Source organism: Melospiza melodia, chromosome 14 (genome assembly GCF_035770615.1).
Source record: "Melospiza melodia melodia isolate bMelMel2 chromosome 14, bMelMel2.pri, whole genome shotgun sequence".
Classification (NCBI taxonomy): domain Eukaryota; kingdom Metazoa; phylum Chordata; class Aves; order Passeriformes; family Passerellidae; genus Melospiza; species Melospiza melodia.
Window position 1 is genome coordinate 12,004,989 of NC_086207.1, and position 15,869 is coordinate 12,020,857.

A 15,869-nucleotide genomic window follows, 5' to 3' on the forward strand; every position below is an offset into this window, starting at 1 on the left:
CTATCACTTCTGGCTCTGGCTGCACAGTTGAAAGACTTTAGACAAAAATGATTGAGGAGGGTGAAAAGGAGTGTCTTGCATGAAAGCAGAATACGCCAGATCTGGAATCTTGACTCTGGAAAAGACAGGACAAAGGTAGAAGCGTGTAACAGAGTTTAAGAAAATTGTGAATACAATGTAGAAGGAATAATTCGGGAGGCCAATTGTTCATTGCTCCCCAAAATACAGAAATTGGAGTTATCTCCTGGAAAGATCATACAAAAATTGGGCGTATCTCCTCAAACGATGACCCAGTCATTCCAATGAAGGGAACGGAGATACTTTTCCTGATTACGGGCGCAATACTCTTTATCTCTGCACTTCCATCTCCAGTTCGCGAGCGTACATTACATGACCTTCCCACACCCCAACCTTTCCCCCGTCCCCGCTGCCCTGCCCAGGAGCGATGCTGAGCCCGGCCTGCCCCGGTCCCTCCCCGGCCGGCCGGGCGGTGTCCCCGGCCCCTTTAAGCCGCGGTGCGTGATGTCACAGCGCTTGGAAGCCGCGGGCGCGGAACGCGGAGCGCTCGGAGCCCGCTCGGAGCCCGCTCGGAGCCCGTGGGGAGCCCGCGGGGACCCCCTGCCCGCCGGGAGCCGGACGGGCATGGGGAGCCTCCAGCTGCAGGACTTCGTGGCGGGCTTGGTGGGCGGTGAGTGATGCCGGGAGCGCGGCTGGGGAGGCGGCCAAGGGCGCACGGCGGGGGCACCCGGGATAAAACCCCCGGGGATAAAACTCTCCTGGGATAAAACCCTCCGGGGATAAAACCCTCCGCTCCGGGGGTAAAATCCTCCGGGGATAAAACTCTCCTGGGATAAAACCCCCGGTGAAAAAAATCCCCCGATGATAAAACCCTCCACTCCGGGGGTAAAATCCTCCGGGGATAAAACTCTCCTGGGATAAAACCCTCCGGGGATAAAACCCTCCACTCCGGGGGTAAAATCTTCCGGGGATAAAACTCTCCTGGGATAAAACCCTCCGGGGATAAAACCCCCGGGGATAAAACTCTCCTGGGATAAAACCCTCCGCTCCGGGGGTAAAATCCTCCGGGAATAAAACCCTCCTGGGATAAAACCCCTGGTGAAAAAAATCCCCCGATGATAAAACTCTCCGCTCCGGGGATAAAACCCTCCGGGGATAAAACTCTCTGGGGATAAAACCCTCCGCTCCGGGGGTAAAACCCTCCTGGGATAAAACCCCCGGTGAAAAAAATCCCCCGATGATAAAACTCTCCGCTCCGGGGATAAAACCCCCCAGGGATAAAACCCTCCGGTGGTAAAAGCCCCCGGGGATAAAACCCCCAGGGATAAAACCCTCCGGTGGTAAAAGCCCCCGGGGATAAAACCCCTCCTGATGGTGGGGTCTGCTGTGTCTCTTCCCGCCGTCTCCCACCTTTGCTTTGCTTTGCTACACAAGTGCGGTTTAATCCCACTTCCATGGGCGGGATGGTTCAAGTTTATTCAAGTTTATTCAAATTCAAGTTTAGAACTTGTGATGCTGCTGTGCAGGGCTGGCTTGCAGAGGCACCCGCACGCCCCCAGCCCGTGTCCCCATCCCCCGGGAAGGCACTGCAGGTTCCTCACCCCGCCACTGGGCTGATGGACACGGCAGGGATTGATCCCGTCTGCCGGGAATTCCAATGGCAAACACCGGGAAACTGAAAGAAAAGGAAGGCAAACGACACATAGAGGCGTCAGTGATGGGCCAAGGTTCACAGAACTGAGAGATGCCAGCTGAGAGGGCAACCAGCTCTGCTGCCCCCGGGGCTGCAGCAGGACAGGGTCGCCAGCTATGGCAGAGCAAACCCCTGCACAGGTCACCCTTCAGACCCGACACAGGAGCAGGGTGAGAGGTGGCTCACAGGTGTCCTCCCAGATGAGGTTAATAAATTAGCAGACTAAAAAACCCAAAAGCTCTGCCAAAAGTTTGCGTGAGCAGCTGATTTTTGGCTCTCTGTAGGCTGTGGTTGCTGTCTCTGCCCCGCTGCCCTGTGCTGTTGCTGCACACCTTTGGCAATGGGACAGGATGTCCTGGAGGTGAGCCAGTGCTCTGCTGCAGTGACAGATGAGAGTTTTCATTCATAGCACTTGACCATGCGTGGTCCCAGGTCTGGGAGGAGAGGGGACATTTTTTAAACACAGTTTTAGAAAAGTCATAATGTGTTGACCAAGAACATGATGCTCTTTTCAGTACCAATCCACTATGAGTGAGAAATTATATGTAGTGCCCAAAGCACCTGTGAGCACTGGTTTGCACAGAGATTTGCTGGTGAGGAAGCATCACAATTTACCCACTCTTCACAAGCCCTAAAACCTGCCAGTGTTGTTTGCAACAAAGACACAAAACCATATCCTGGCTATGGCACACAGGTGTTCCATTCTTCTGGAGAGGAGGGAAACCAAACTTTGCTCTGTGTTGCCACGAGAGCTCCTGGTAGTGAGTGGTGTGAGTAGGTGGGTGAAAGGTAAGAGAATATGGGCAAGTTTCTCCCCAGAGAACCACGGGGAGGAAGGCAGGATGGCACTGGACAGTTCTGTGCAGAGCAGGATCCTCTGTACCTGAATCCTCTCTGATTGGTATCTCTATAAACTGCTCCTAAAACAGCAAAGGAGGAGGAACTTGCAGGACCCATTAGGAGTCAGCGAATGGGACCAGGACATCAATCTGAGCCAGGAGAAAGCACTGCCTTGTGTTGGACAGGAATCTCACCATTCTGAGGCTAAACATTTGTGTGAGCTTTCAGGAGTGCAAAAGGGTTGGTCCTGGACAAGATATACAAACATGAGTTGTCCTTCTCTGGTGCCTTTGAGAGCTGAAGGGGTCCAGGAGAGTGTACACAGAAAAGTGTGTAAGCTCAGCTTTTAGCTGTTGTCAGGGAAGGGGCATCCTGCTGGTCATTGCTTTTACAACTGTTCCTATGGAAATCTCTCCTCTAAACCCATTGCATCCTCTCCTGCCACAAAAGCTTCAGTGCTGTGCATAATACTTTGCTTTCATCCCCAGGAATCGCCAGTGTGGTCGCGGGCCATCCCCTGGACACGGTCAAGGTAAAACACTTTGAGCTGTGTTCACATGGCACCACCCAGACCCCACCAATTCAGACCTTCTCTCTAGCTGATGCCTCAAAGGGCCTTCACTTATCCCAGAAGGGAATTTGGAATGTTTTCACAGACTTTCTTCCTGTCCAAGGCTCATTTTGAATGAGAAACTAAAAGAACTGACTGATACGTGCGAGTTCCTCTGTGAAGAATTAATGCTGAAAATTAACCTGGGCTTCCTTAATGTGTGGTTCACTGACCAGTTCTGGCAATGTTTTATTGAACTTTGCCACAGACTAGTATTCAAAGGGCAATGAGGGCACTGTATTAGTTTTGCTGCAGGCACATTTTCATATTTTCCTAGTGCTGGTAATGCTGGAAGGGCAGAGTTCTGAAATTGTTACCCCAGGGCTGTGACACAGTGTTTATGATTCCCTCATGATAATTATTGCTCCAATGGAAGGATTTAGAGAAGTAAGAAGGTATTTGTCAGCATGGTGCAGACAAGCCCACGCACATACCAGTGCATCCTGTTCAATCAAGCTGACCATCCCTATTGCTGCACAGACAGGGAGGAGGATCCTGCTCCTTTCTTTTTTTGTCCAGGCATTTCTGGGCAGCTTTCATCATTTTAGCTTCTCTGCCCTTGTTGGGGTTGTTCAGCCTGAAGAATAGAAGGCTGCAAAGAAATTTTATTGTGGCCTTCTTGTACTTGAAGGGGGTCTGAAATAAAACCAGAATTTTAGCAGGGCCCATTGTAGTAGGACAAGGGGTACTGGTTTTAAACAGAAAGACAAGTTTAAATTAGATATATAAGGAAGTTTTATACAAAAAAGGTGGTAAAACACAGGCACAGGCTGGCAGAGAGGTGGGGACATGCCCATCCCTGGAAACATTCAAGGGCAGGATGGATGGGGCTCTGAGCAACCTGATCCGGTTGGAGATGTTCCTGCTCACCGCAGGGAGGTTGAACGAGATGGCCTTCAAAGATCCCTTTCAGCTCAAAATTGCCAGCAATTCTGTGACTCTGTTCCCTGCTCTGGTTCAAGCCTGGCTCTGGCACCAGGCAGGGCTGCCAGCTGTGGCAAACCCAGCTGTGGTCATGTTTGCAGCCTCCACCCTTTGGAGGGTGATGCCAAGGAGGCAGGGCCCAGCATGGCCCACACCACATCCCTTCCCAGCATCACATCCATCCCCTTGCACTCACCAGGCTCTCCTGGGATGATCAGGAGGTGCCCAGCCAGCCCCATCCTTCCTGAGCTGCTAAAGTGACACCAGCCCCAAGGGCATCCCTGTGCAAAGGTGGTGCAGACCCCACATGGGAGAGCCACAAGGCTCTCCACAGCACCCATCCATGGGCAGGGCAGCAAAAGCAGGCTCTGCCCAGCACTGCCAAGGCAATCCCCATCTCAGGCTGGTGCCCATGGCATCACTGCCTGGCCTGGCGGAGTTTGGCTATGGGAATCCTGCTTGGAAACATCGAGTTTGGGTGCCAGGAAAGAGCAAGCCCATCCTTCAGTGGTTGTAAAGACAACTGTCAGGCTGCCCCCTCTTGCTCTTGGCTTTGGGCGAGGCTTTGTCTTGGGAATACCAAATAGGCAGACTTGTTATGTTCCAAATTCAGGAGCAGGAAAGGGGAAAAGAGAGTTTTTACACAGCACTAAGCCAGCAAAGGGGCTGCTCTGCTCAGCAGAATCTGCAGCCTCCAGGGGATCAGCTGTCTTTCCCCATCTGGGGGAGGAGGCAGGACTGAGTGTAAGGCTCTCTGGGGTAAGTGGCTTCTACACCACACTTCCCATCAAGTCACCTCTTCCCCCTTCAGCCACCTCTTCCCATCAAACCCCAGCAGCTGTTTTTTCCTACATCCTTGCAAAACTCCAAAATTTATGCCTTTACTCACTTTCATCCTACCCACTGCATTCATTTTCCCAGAACTTTCTTCAGCTTCTGGGTGTCACCCAAGAGCCCTACCTAATCAAAACACAACAAAAAGGAGAACTTTGCAGAGGTATATCCATGCTGGTGGTAGCTGGCTTTGTCACAGATGCCAGCAGGGATTTCAGTGCTGGGTGTTAACACATTAGCTAAGGGACGTGTGTGACAACCAGATTGTGAGAACACTCAGTTGCCCCCAGTTACTCAAAAAATATATTAACTTGAACTTCTAAATACCTGGTTACTGAGTACAAAAAAAACCCAAAACAAAATAACCCAAAACCAAAAAACAAGCCCAGGGAGGCGAAGTGGAAATGTCTGGGTTAAGATGAACCCAGGGCTGGGCACTGAGGTCAGCTTGTCCTGGGTCACTCTGGTGTAACCACCTTCCCCTGTCCCCCCAGCCCTGCCATCCCAGTGTGAGTCACAGCGTGCCCAGTGTGCACCCGTGGCCTCAGCCTGCCCACATTGCACAACGCCTGCTGCTGAGCCAGGGCAGCAGCTTCATGTACCAGCTTGTTCTGAGTGCTCAGGAGATACTCTGCTGTGGCTGCTGCTTCCCTGTGGCCTCTGGCCAGGCCTGGAGGGGAGCAGGGATGCTCCATGTGTGTGAAGAGCTGCGTGGAGCCGCCCCAGGGTGAGGGGTGAGCCTGGGCTGAGGGTGAACTCAGACTTTGGTCCCTCCTGCTCCTGCCAGGGTCCCACGGCAGCACTGGCAGCCTCGTGCAGGGCTCTGGGCCAAGTGATTGTAGCATCCAACCTGCTGTTTGCCATCCAGAAGCTCCCACCAGCCATGAACTCTGGCAGACACACATTCCCTTGGGTGTTAAATTCCCAAATAATTTCCTGCTTCACTCTGGTGTAAATCAGGGCTGAGCCAGTGGATGGGATTGGACACCATCCCCCAGAACAGGTTGGCAGTGTCCCTTCAGCCTTCATTGCTAGCACCAGTGCTGATAAATACAGTCAGAAATGTCCCCATTTCCTAAAAACATTCCTGATGGAGCATGAGTGTCTTTCTATAACCAATGAGCTCTGGCCTCAGCCAAGATGAAGCCTGAGGTGCTGTGAAATGAGCAAATGAGCAGTGTTTCCATTTCCTTGCACACCTCTAAGCCCAAAAAATGCATCCCTTGTTAGGATGTTTCTAGTGCAACCTTGTGAGCAGCTGGAATGAAAGATGATCTAAATACATACATATGAGAAGGGAAATGCCTAATCCTGTGGGCCTTGTTGTGACCTATGTGCCATTTCGTACATCTTTTGGAAGGTGAATAACCAATTTCCTTTCCAGAAATAAAATGTCTTTATTTGAAATTATATAAAACTGGTTTTGAGTGAAGCATGGAGAATTTCTGAGATGGAGCTGATTTATTTTAGCTCCAATTAGAATCTCTGTGTCTTAAAATCCACCTTGGAGCAGAAGGGCCCCAGAACTTTCTCAGGAGAGCTCACCTCTCCTCTCTTTGCAACACATCCCAGCCTTCCCTGAGAGTCTCCAGATGGAGAAGACCACACTAATCCAATTTCCACATCAATCAGGCCCTTGCCAATGACAGCACTGCACACCAGCAGCCTGCAGTGCTGGGTCAGGGTGGCTGGTCCAGGCTGGATAGCAATTTTTGACAGTCATTGATTCCAGATGCTGCAGAGAGCTTCAGGCTGTGAGATCCTGCTTGGCCTTGCTTCTGGCAAAGTTCAAGAGGGTGGATGCACATATATTTTATTGCTCAGTTCTCTTTACGACTAAGGAAGGACTTGCTCTCAAAGCAAAGTACACATTGTTTACTTAGCATGAGCCTCCATTGGGCTGGAAACATAGGATTTTAATCACATTTTACAAATGTCTTTTGCAGACTCGTTTGCAAGCTGGACAAGGATATGGAAATACGCTCAAGTGTGTTCTCACTGTGTACAGAAATGAGTCTGTAAGTACTTCATCACACATTAAATGTGCTGGTAGAAAGTGCAAGTCAATAAATAGATAAATATATAAAGCAATTGTACGAAATGCTGTTGACACCAGCAATTATATAAAGACCAATAAAGTTTATGCAATTAAGCCTGCAAATCCCTTCTCTTGCTTAACTCTAAGGTTAAGTCACCACTTGGTGACTCCTATAGGGAAAAGGGAGATCCCTGGCATGGAATGATCAGTGTCTCCACATGGGTTGCATCCACAGTGACTCTTTTGCCTGATCTCATTGGCAGAGGTCACCAGAAGGATTTTGCTGACTTTGGTGAAGCCAGAACAAACACTGTCTATATGAGGCACTTCTACAGGGGTTCCTGTGCGTTCAGCCATATCCCATATTCTGCACAATCTTTATGAGCCTTTAGCAGCATGAACCAATTTCTTTTGCTCAGCATGCGCAAACAGTTGGTTCTAGGAGACATCTGCTACTTGGATTTGCATTTCATCCCTGACTTATGGCAGGGGATTGGAAGGGGACAACTTCCCAAGTCCTTTCCGACCCAAACCATTGTGATTTCTAACCGTATAGACAAGCTGGGGTTTACCCTGCTCAGTCCTGCTCACTCTCCTAAGCCCTGCTCCCTTTCCTGGGTAGCTGACCGGCTTCTTCAAGGGCATGTCCTTCCCACTGGCCAGCATTGGCATCTACAGCTCGGTGGTGTTCGGGGTCTTCAGCAGCACGCAGCGCTTCCTGAGCCAGCTCCGCCACGGGGACCCGGCCGCCGCGCCCTCGCTGGGCGACATGACCCTGGCCAGCCTCGTGGTGGGGGTCATCTCCGTGGGCATTGGCACCCCCGTGGAACTGGTCAAGACCAGGCTGCAGATGCAAACACAGCCCTACACCAAAGGTAGGAAGCAAGAGTTTTGTCTTCCCGTCTCTGGCGGTCTTTGGTACGTGTGCAGAGCTTTACAATTTTGGGCAAGGCTGGGCTTTCTACTGCCTTGTGCTGATGCAGTTGGGCTAAAAATTCTTCCTTTTGCCTGTGGATGGACCCCATCCTGCTCAGCTCAACCGAAGGGTTTTTACCAATGGCATTTTCCAGACAGTTGGGATGGAACATGAGGCAGGTCTGCTCAAGACCAGAAGCTGCAGAAATTGTGAGTCCCTGGGCTGTGGAGTCCCCCGTTGCAGTGTGATGTTCCAATAGTCCCCAGGAGATTCCAGCAGCAGCACCATGGCTGCCAGTGGCAATGCCAGCTCCCCATCTCCCTCTGCACACTCTCAGTCCCACATATATTTGCCCTCTGTTATTCCACCCTTCTCTCTTCAAAAGCAGAAGTTTTTCATTTACATTTAAAACCCAACTTATTTCACACAGGGTGCCAGGTAGCCCAGGTGTGAGGAGGATGGGCCAGGAGGGGACACCAGCAGGATGGCAGTGGGTGGCTGTTCCCTGTCCACAAGGCAGAAGGGGCTGCTTCATCTTTAGACTGAATTCCATCGCAGGCTGCCAGCATGGAGCAAACCCCACCAGAGCACATGCACAGCCAAATGAAGACATGGAGCAGCTTCAGAGCTGAACAGCTTGGATTTCAGCATTTCACCTTTCTCAAATTACAGTCATGGCATTTAACTGTGAAATGCTGGCATTTTTCTGTTGCTTTGATAAAACAATTTTATGTCCATTTTTAAAGCCTCCATGTAGCTTAGAAACCAAATGCCTTTTACAAAAACATCTTGGTCTGCATGGGCAGGGCCAGACTCTGAAGATGTTAAGGCTTTCAGAGATGTGACTTGGCATAAGTTGAAGTTAAAATCCATGAAAATTGGGCATATTGCCTTAAATTTATTTGGAAGTCTCACTGGGCACATACCTATTGGGAGGTATGCCATGCATCTAAGAAAATATGTCTGAAGTGTCTACACGTTTTCTGAAAATGGACCTCAATACTCTCTCCTAAAACATTTTCCCCATGTTATCTGCTGACCCCAGCAGAAGAAACTGGATGGCAGTGACTTCTAATCAATGGCAGTGGGCTTTGGAGAGCAGTTCTGTGGCAATATATCTATTCCAACAGTTGTACCTTTTTTCTTTTTTTTTTTTTTTTTTTTTTCTGTAGCAAACATTAAACAGAATTCCACAGCTCCTGGATCTTCTGTGTACAGAGGCTCAATTCACTGCTTCAGGACAATCCTGCAGAAAGAGGGGATTCCAGGAATATACCGAGGCAATGTAGCAATGCTCCTGAGGGACGTCCCCGGGTACTGCGCCTATTTCGTCCCATACGCGATGTTCTGTGACTGGATAACCCCTCATGGAAGCATTGCTCCTAATCCCTTCGCCATCTGGATGGCAGGGGGTGTAGCAGGTAAGCACCTTTACTTCCTCACAGCGTTGGCAGAACAAGAACAGGAAGGTTCTCGGGGCAGATAACGAGGGTGACTCAAGGGCCACTGCATCCTTGAGGAGCAGAGGACATGGGACTGAACCTTCCTTCCCCAGGGCTGGGCTCCCTGGCACCACAGCTGCACTTTATGACTTGACAAACTTTATGGAAGTCGTGTTATCAGACCTTCCTTGGGCTCATTGTCAGCGAAGAGGAGAACAGACAGCACCTTCATCTCCCTGGGTGCCTCAGGGCAGCCTGCAAAGCCCATTGCCAGGGATATGTGGTAGCCAGGATGCCTCCAGAAGAGGACTTCAACCTGTTGGCTGCCCACCAGGAGGGTGTGCATCTACCCACAACTAGCAGAAGCCCAGTTGACTGTTACTGATCTTCTTTTTTCCATATCTACCTTTCCAGTAAAACTGGCATGTGTGCCCTCACCATGTGGAAGGTCACCCCTACTCCCACTCCCCACTTCTTGGCCATTTCTAAATTGCAGATCCATAAAGGCAAGTCAATCCTTAGCTCAGGTAATGATAACAAAATGCCTTCTCCTCAAATAAAGAGGCCCCTGGTGCCTCTGGATGGTTTTTCTAGTGTGCCCCAACACTCACATAGGTCCAGACAAACTTTTGTCTGTCCAGCTGGACCATGGACTGCAGTCATGTACTGATCTTTGCAAAGAGGCAAACCATCCCACTCAGCTGCAGGCTGATCAATGGGAATAGGCATTTCTTTAAAGGTATGACAGGGTATCTCACTGTGTGGAGTCTAATCCTGGCACCCTGAGATGCCCCTACCCATTATTTGTATCCTCAGCCCACACTTTGCTTTACAATAGAATTATCAGAAGACTCAGTTTTCTCTGAAATCGCCCAAGCAGCAGCTCTAGGCTCTTCACATGGCATGTCCATGTTCCACCAGGAGCACAGCAGGAGACGTGTTTGCACCTGGAGAAGCCCCTCTTGGGTTGCCTGCATCTGATCAGCAGCATAACCTCCAAAATCCGAACACCTTCCAGAAACAGGGAACTTTCTCCCAGAACTACTCTTTCTGTGCCTGAGCAGGGTGAATGCCCTGAATGAAAATCACATTAATATGATGTGATAGATGTGAATTTCTGGGTTCACTGACCTGCAGGCAAGAAAGTATAGAGAAGGAATTATTCAAATACTTTTGCACTTTTCCAGGAGCTGTTTCCTGGGCAGTATGTACTCCAATGGATGTTGTGAAAAGTCGACTTCAGGCAGATGGAGTTTATTCAAAGCAGTACAAAGGGACCATTGACTGCATATTGCAGAGCTACCAGAACGAGGGCTTAAAAGTAAGTGACATTTGAAGTTAAATCTGGTTATTAGGTATTTACTTTTCATTTGGAAAATACAGTGACTGTTAAAAACCTATTTGCAGTGTTGAGAGACAGCTAAAGCCAGCTAGTGCTAAGTTATTATTATGGCAGCAGGTAATTATCATGCAGATTCATTCTAAATCAAAATAGTGAGAGTTATAATACATGTTACATAATGAAGAAAGAAATGGCTGGAAGGGTCACACATTGCTGGTGTAATTAACTTCAAACAACATTTCATGTTAGTACACTTAATCATGGGTATAATTTGACTTATCATAAATCAGAGGTAGAAAGCCTTACCTCTGCGATTCTTCTGCAAAATGCAGAGGTCAAATGTTTCCCATTGACTTTGGTGTCATTAAACTGATTCCAGTGGGACTGTCCTGGCATTCTGGGTGTGCCTGGTCACCTTGGGCAATGCTTCGGTGGAACTAATGCTGCTTTTGCACTGCTTGCCCTCATTTTGCACCAAGGTGGAGTTGAATGTCAGCGTTGCTTTCGTTTTAAACATGAAGAAGGGCTGCGTGCCAAATAACTTATCTCCTTTTTCTGACTTTGTCTGTTAGTGTAATAAAAGATACTTGTTCTACCTGGAAACTTTGCCTCAGTTAAATGTGAATGGCAGAGAATAAGGGTTTGCAGCTTTATTGTGTTGCCAAGGCATGGTTGTGGGAAGTAACGTCTTCTGCTATTGAAATAAATCTGTATTTATCATTGGAACAGCATGTGGTCTCTTAGCTGCAAAGTGTTAATTTTCACATTCTGAGAGAAATGTAACAAGTTACAAACAGGAAAATATCCTGCAAAATCACAAGTCAGTGTGATTTCAATATTTGCCAACATGCCACTACGTTATGCCAGCTGTCTCAGGAGCCTGTGGTCTGGTTCAGCTTTTGCCACTGAGTGAAGAAAGTCACATTCATGTGAAGCACAAGCACCTGGAGAGATGCTGAGGACAGTGCTTGGACAGTCAGATGGGGGACAGGGTGCCAGGCTCTATGGTGCCTGCCTTGCGCATTCCACTTCCACAGCAGGGTGGCTGAAATGGGAATTTCCATGGGTTTTCCTTTCTCTCTCCATCCTCATCCTCTGCCCTCCTTGTCCTGCCTGAACTAACAACTAAAAGAGTTTTCTGGTAGAGTTCTGTACTTCTTGTAGTTTTTTCTGCTGTCCCATCTGGCACCTGCCCCAAAGCCATCAGTAGGATTGAGTAATTAGTTGATAGCAAGACTGGAACCTGCTCTCACAAGGAAAATATTTTTAAATGTTGGGAGACTCACAACTGACAAATGGCAAATGCAGGGCTGGATGTTTTCATTCTGGGACAAAGGAACAGCATTCTCAGTGCTGGCAATAACTGCCTGATGTACACAAAGAAACAAAGCTACACCCTTGTCTTTCTCCACAGCCAGGTGTGTTCACTCAGATAAGAAAAATTTATGCCTCTGGGCTTTTCATCCTAAACCTTTACTATTATTTAACTTGTGTCTCTCATGTTACTTTATGGATAATGCAAAAACATTGAATTTACTCCCAGAAATGTGTCTTTCCTAACAAAATAAAACATCCCAATAAATCAAATAATATCCTAAATGTCCCAGTACTGCAATTTCACATTGCAAGCTTTATCTAAACTACGTCAACATATTTTGATTCTGTCTCAAGTCAGCACTATGCTTAGGATTTGTTGGACACAAGATATGATGGTGTTTAGTAGAGTTCAGTAATTTCAGGGCAAAAATTGGTTATATGCTTAAATCTAAGGGCTTCTGATGTTGGGGCCAAGATTTTTCATGTTTTTTTTACAATAGCTGTGGGAACTTTGCTGTTATAAAGCCTGGAAAGGAGTTTGATTGCTGATGTTCCTTTTCACATCTATTCTGAACTTGGGGTATTTAGATTAGTGACTTGTGGTGATGAGCCTTGGTGGTTAATGGAGTGATTTTGTGAGAAGTAAGCCAGCAGAGATCCCTCCTGGAACCACCACACTGTGAGCAGACTCACCCCAAAGTAAAGAGTTTGTGCACACTGTCACACACGCCAGGGTGTGGTGTTTGTAGTGAGGAGCACCATGATGCCAAACCAGTGATTCTGCCACCGTGCTCCCCTTCCCCAGTGCAGACCTCAGCCAAGACCATATGGGAGCACATCTTCCAAGCAAACCCAAAAGATTTGGTCCTTCAGAATCCCACCATGACTTCATTCAATGTTTTCGTTCTCTTCTTAAAACAGCCCATATATTCCTATCCTCTAACCTTGCTCATTCCCAACAGGTCTTTTTTAGGGGCCTCCTGGTCAATACAATAAGAGGATTCCCATCGAGTGCAGCCATGTTTCTTGGCTATGAACTTTGTCTCAGAGCAATGAAAGGATGGCAAAGTGAGACCAATCCCTAACTTCCAGGTCAGCACATAAGGACCTCTAGCTTTATTAAAATTACAGAATATTAATCTTTGAATCAAATAGAGTTGCAATTTTATAGATCCTCTGAAAGTTGCATAACTTACATGGGTATCTACACCTGAATAGCCAAACACAATTTGGGTCTGTGGGATTCAGAGCAGACTGCAAATGTGCCAATGGATTTTAGTTTCAGTTCACATCTCCTGGAGCTTCACTGTGATCTGTTCTGATTGTTGTGATTATTTTAATTCATATCAATCAGAAATAAAAATTTGAAAGGAGATTATCCTCTAATATTTTATAAGTTTTGAAATATCATTTTTACTATAGTCCCTGCACAGTATTCTCTCCTCACTTGTTCCAGCCCCAAAAATATGAAATTAAGCTCTTTCAAAGTGCCTTGATTGTCAAGTCACTGTTTCACTCTTTCCCTCAGTAACTTGGAGTTGCATAAAGGAGCAGAATTAAAAATACCTGGTTAAAGAAACCTTTTTAGCAGCTAGATACTCAAGATTTTTCTTGGCCATCTTTGCTGTTTTCTGCAGTACTTCATAAATCTCCTTCTTTCTTACTTCAGAAGTGTTGCCAAGAGCACCAGAAAGTCTGCTGCCTTCCCGAGCCAGATCAGCAGTGTGGTGTTGGTGAGGGCTCAGCTGCCCTGACTGAAGACTCCCCTCCTGCACCTGCAGCCCCTGCTGTGGACACGTGGTCCGTGGAGCACGCCGAGAATCACACCAGCTCAACCAAACCCAAAGACTATTTCATTACCAAATCTCTCACTGTTGACTAAGAGCACCCTAGTAATTCTGGTGGTGGTGGTGAGCTTCTTCACCAATGGCATTTTTTGTACTGAACCAGGAAGAGAACTTCCCTTTCCCAAGGGATGTACCCACATCCAGCCCACCTCAAATCACCAAGGAAGTGTCTTTTGTACAACACGGTGTTAGAACACTCATCTTCTTTGGTGAGCAAGGAAAGGAGAAAATAGTGGGTACACAGATGCTTTTTCTGGTAGCCAACAAATCCTATCTTGCTTTCAGGTTCAAAGAAGTGGGTGACTCCTCCCATACAAACACGTATCCTCTACAACACAGTTTAGCACAATTTACACATTATCATGAAAAATGTAAAGGCTTTAACAACTCCAGTCTGTTTACCAAGGTATAAATTAAATTGGGAAACAGGAGGATGTTAAATTCAGACACTAAGGTGCTTTTTTTAAATACAGAAAACAATAAAACAAGTTTGCATTTTATATAGAAGGCTGCCTATTAATTTACATAGCTTGCCTGGTGCAGCCCTCCAGGGACTGGCTTGAGGTATCTCTTTAGACCCTCTGAGCTCCCTGGCATGATTTGCCAGCTGCCAAAACCTGCAGACAAAACTTTGCAGCCATGAGCAGACCATGACCAAAGGAAGTCTCTTTAGGACACAGCATGCTTGAGACCTCCAGCTCTTTGCTGGAATCCCACTGAGACCACTGGGGCAGGCCCAGTCTCTCTTTGGTCTACCTCAGCATCTCAATTATTCCAAGATCATTTACATAATGATTTTTTCTGTTTATGATGTTAAATATCCTTATGATTTATTTTCTAAGCATGGAGCTTTTGATGCCAAAGCCCAAGGAGAACCAGCTTTGCTGTGACAAGAGGACTCTGGTGGCACTGGCAGGACAGGCCAAGGGGGCTCACATGCAGAGGAACACATGACATGGGGGAATAATCTAGGACAACACTTCATCAGAGAAATGTTCTAGAGGAACAGCTCTTCCTCTGGAGAAGAGCTCTGGGGGGAAAGCCCAGTGATTGCAGTTTCAGCAGATGCCTTCAAAACAAGGTTTCTGAAGACAATGTGGAGCAGATGTACAGCTTTCCCCCATAAAACGAGGAGAAAGAAAAAGAAACTCCTTCATCCTCTTCCCTGGATGAATGAGGGAATTGGTCACAACACCTGAAGATCACAGCAGAAAGTGCCTAAAACTTTGGGTCTGGAGCAGTACTTGGAAATGGGGACTAAAAACAAAACTGCGGGTGCTTCCAGAACTGGCCTTAAAAGGGGGAAGAAACAGCTGGTGTTGCCTCATCTCAAAAGGCTCACAGTGCCTTTGATCCTCTTTAGGATACCTGGAACAGTTTTTAATAAACAATATGGAAAAAATTGATGATCCTTCACACAAATATTTGTTGCTGGCTGCATTTAAGGATTCATCCTTTTCATGTTGCCTATTTTACTGCATGTATGTAAAATATGTTTTTAGATGGACAATATCATGTGTCTCCAGGGATAATACTTGGGCAGATTATTTTTTAATGCAAATGAATGGTGTGTTCATCTGCCTGCATAATGTAAAATGGATCATGAATGAATTAAACTGATGAGTTCACAACAAGCTGTGTATCTGCATGATCCTGCCCTCATGGTGTCCAGGTTTGATCTGTTCAGTGCTCTCTGGGTGTAAAGCCCTGACACCCACATAGGAGTTTCACAGTGATATTTCATGGTATTATCCGTCCAATGAAACCAATTTTGAGATTGGAGCCCAGGATCTGCCTGGACAAATCTCCCGTGTAGCACACACCTGCCAGAAGGAGCTATCAGGGAGTGCCATGGGCAGCTTGGTGTGGAAAGGGAGCAGAGGGCAGAAAGTTATTCTAAATAATACAGATATACATGATATAAATATATATAACATAAATATAAAATCATGAAGATCAAGTGGGAAGTGAATACAAAGCTTTGGCCACTTGATGGCATCCTCATCCCTGGCAGGGCATGTGTGGCTCAGTGGAGCTGCCAAGCAATC

General features: G+C 47.3%; 1 protein-coding gene across 2 annotated transcripts; it reads left to right on the forward strand.

The window, feature by feature from the left end:
• The first annotated feature begins 637 nt into the window (after positions 1 to 637).
• Positions 638 to 15,455, forward strand: SLC25A48 (solute carrier family 25 member 48). 2 transcript variants are annotated; one of them, XM_063168708.1, is made up of 8 exons: positions 638 to 688; positions 3,040 to 3,083; positions 6,866 to 6,937; positions 7,580 to 7,832; positions 9,046 to 9,294; positions 10,503 to 10,636; positions 12,937 to 13,066; positions 13,644 to 15,455. In XM_063168708.1, the coding sequence occupies exons 1-7, from the start codon at positions 643 to 645 to the stop codon at positions 13,057 to 13,059; spliced, it is 921 nt and encodes a 306-aa protein (XP_063024778.1). In that variant the 5' UTR covers positions 638 to 642; the 3' UTR covers positions 13,060 to 13,066; positions 13,644 to 15,455. The 2 variants fall into 2 exon arrangements, with proteins under 2 accessions (XP_063024778.1, XP_063024779.1); XM_063168709.1 differs by lacking the exon at positions 12,937 to 13,066 and having other exon boundaries at positions 13,647 to 15,455.
• Positions 15,456 to 15,869: the final 414 nt, after the last annotated feature.

Bases quoted from the DNA above. Each gene is read 5' to 3' on its own strand.
- SLC25A48 (XM_063168709.1), top strand. From the start codon at position 643: ATGGGGAGCCTCCAGCTGCAGGACTTCGTGGCGGGCTTGGTGGGCG. The intron at 6,938-7,579 runs GTAAGTACTTCA...TTTCCTGGGTAG, and splicing joins CTGTGTACAGAAATGAGTCT to CTGACCGGCTTCTTCAAGGG. The intron at 7,833-9,045 runs GTAGGAAGCAAG...TTTTTTCTGTAG, and splicing joins AACACAGCCCTACACCAAAG to CAAACATTAAACAGAATTCC.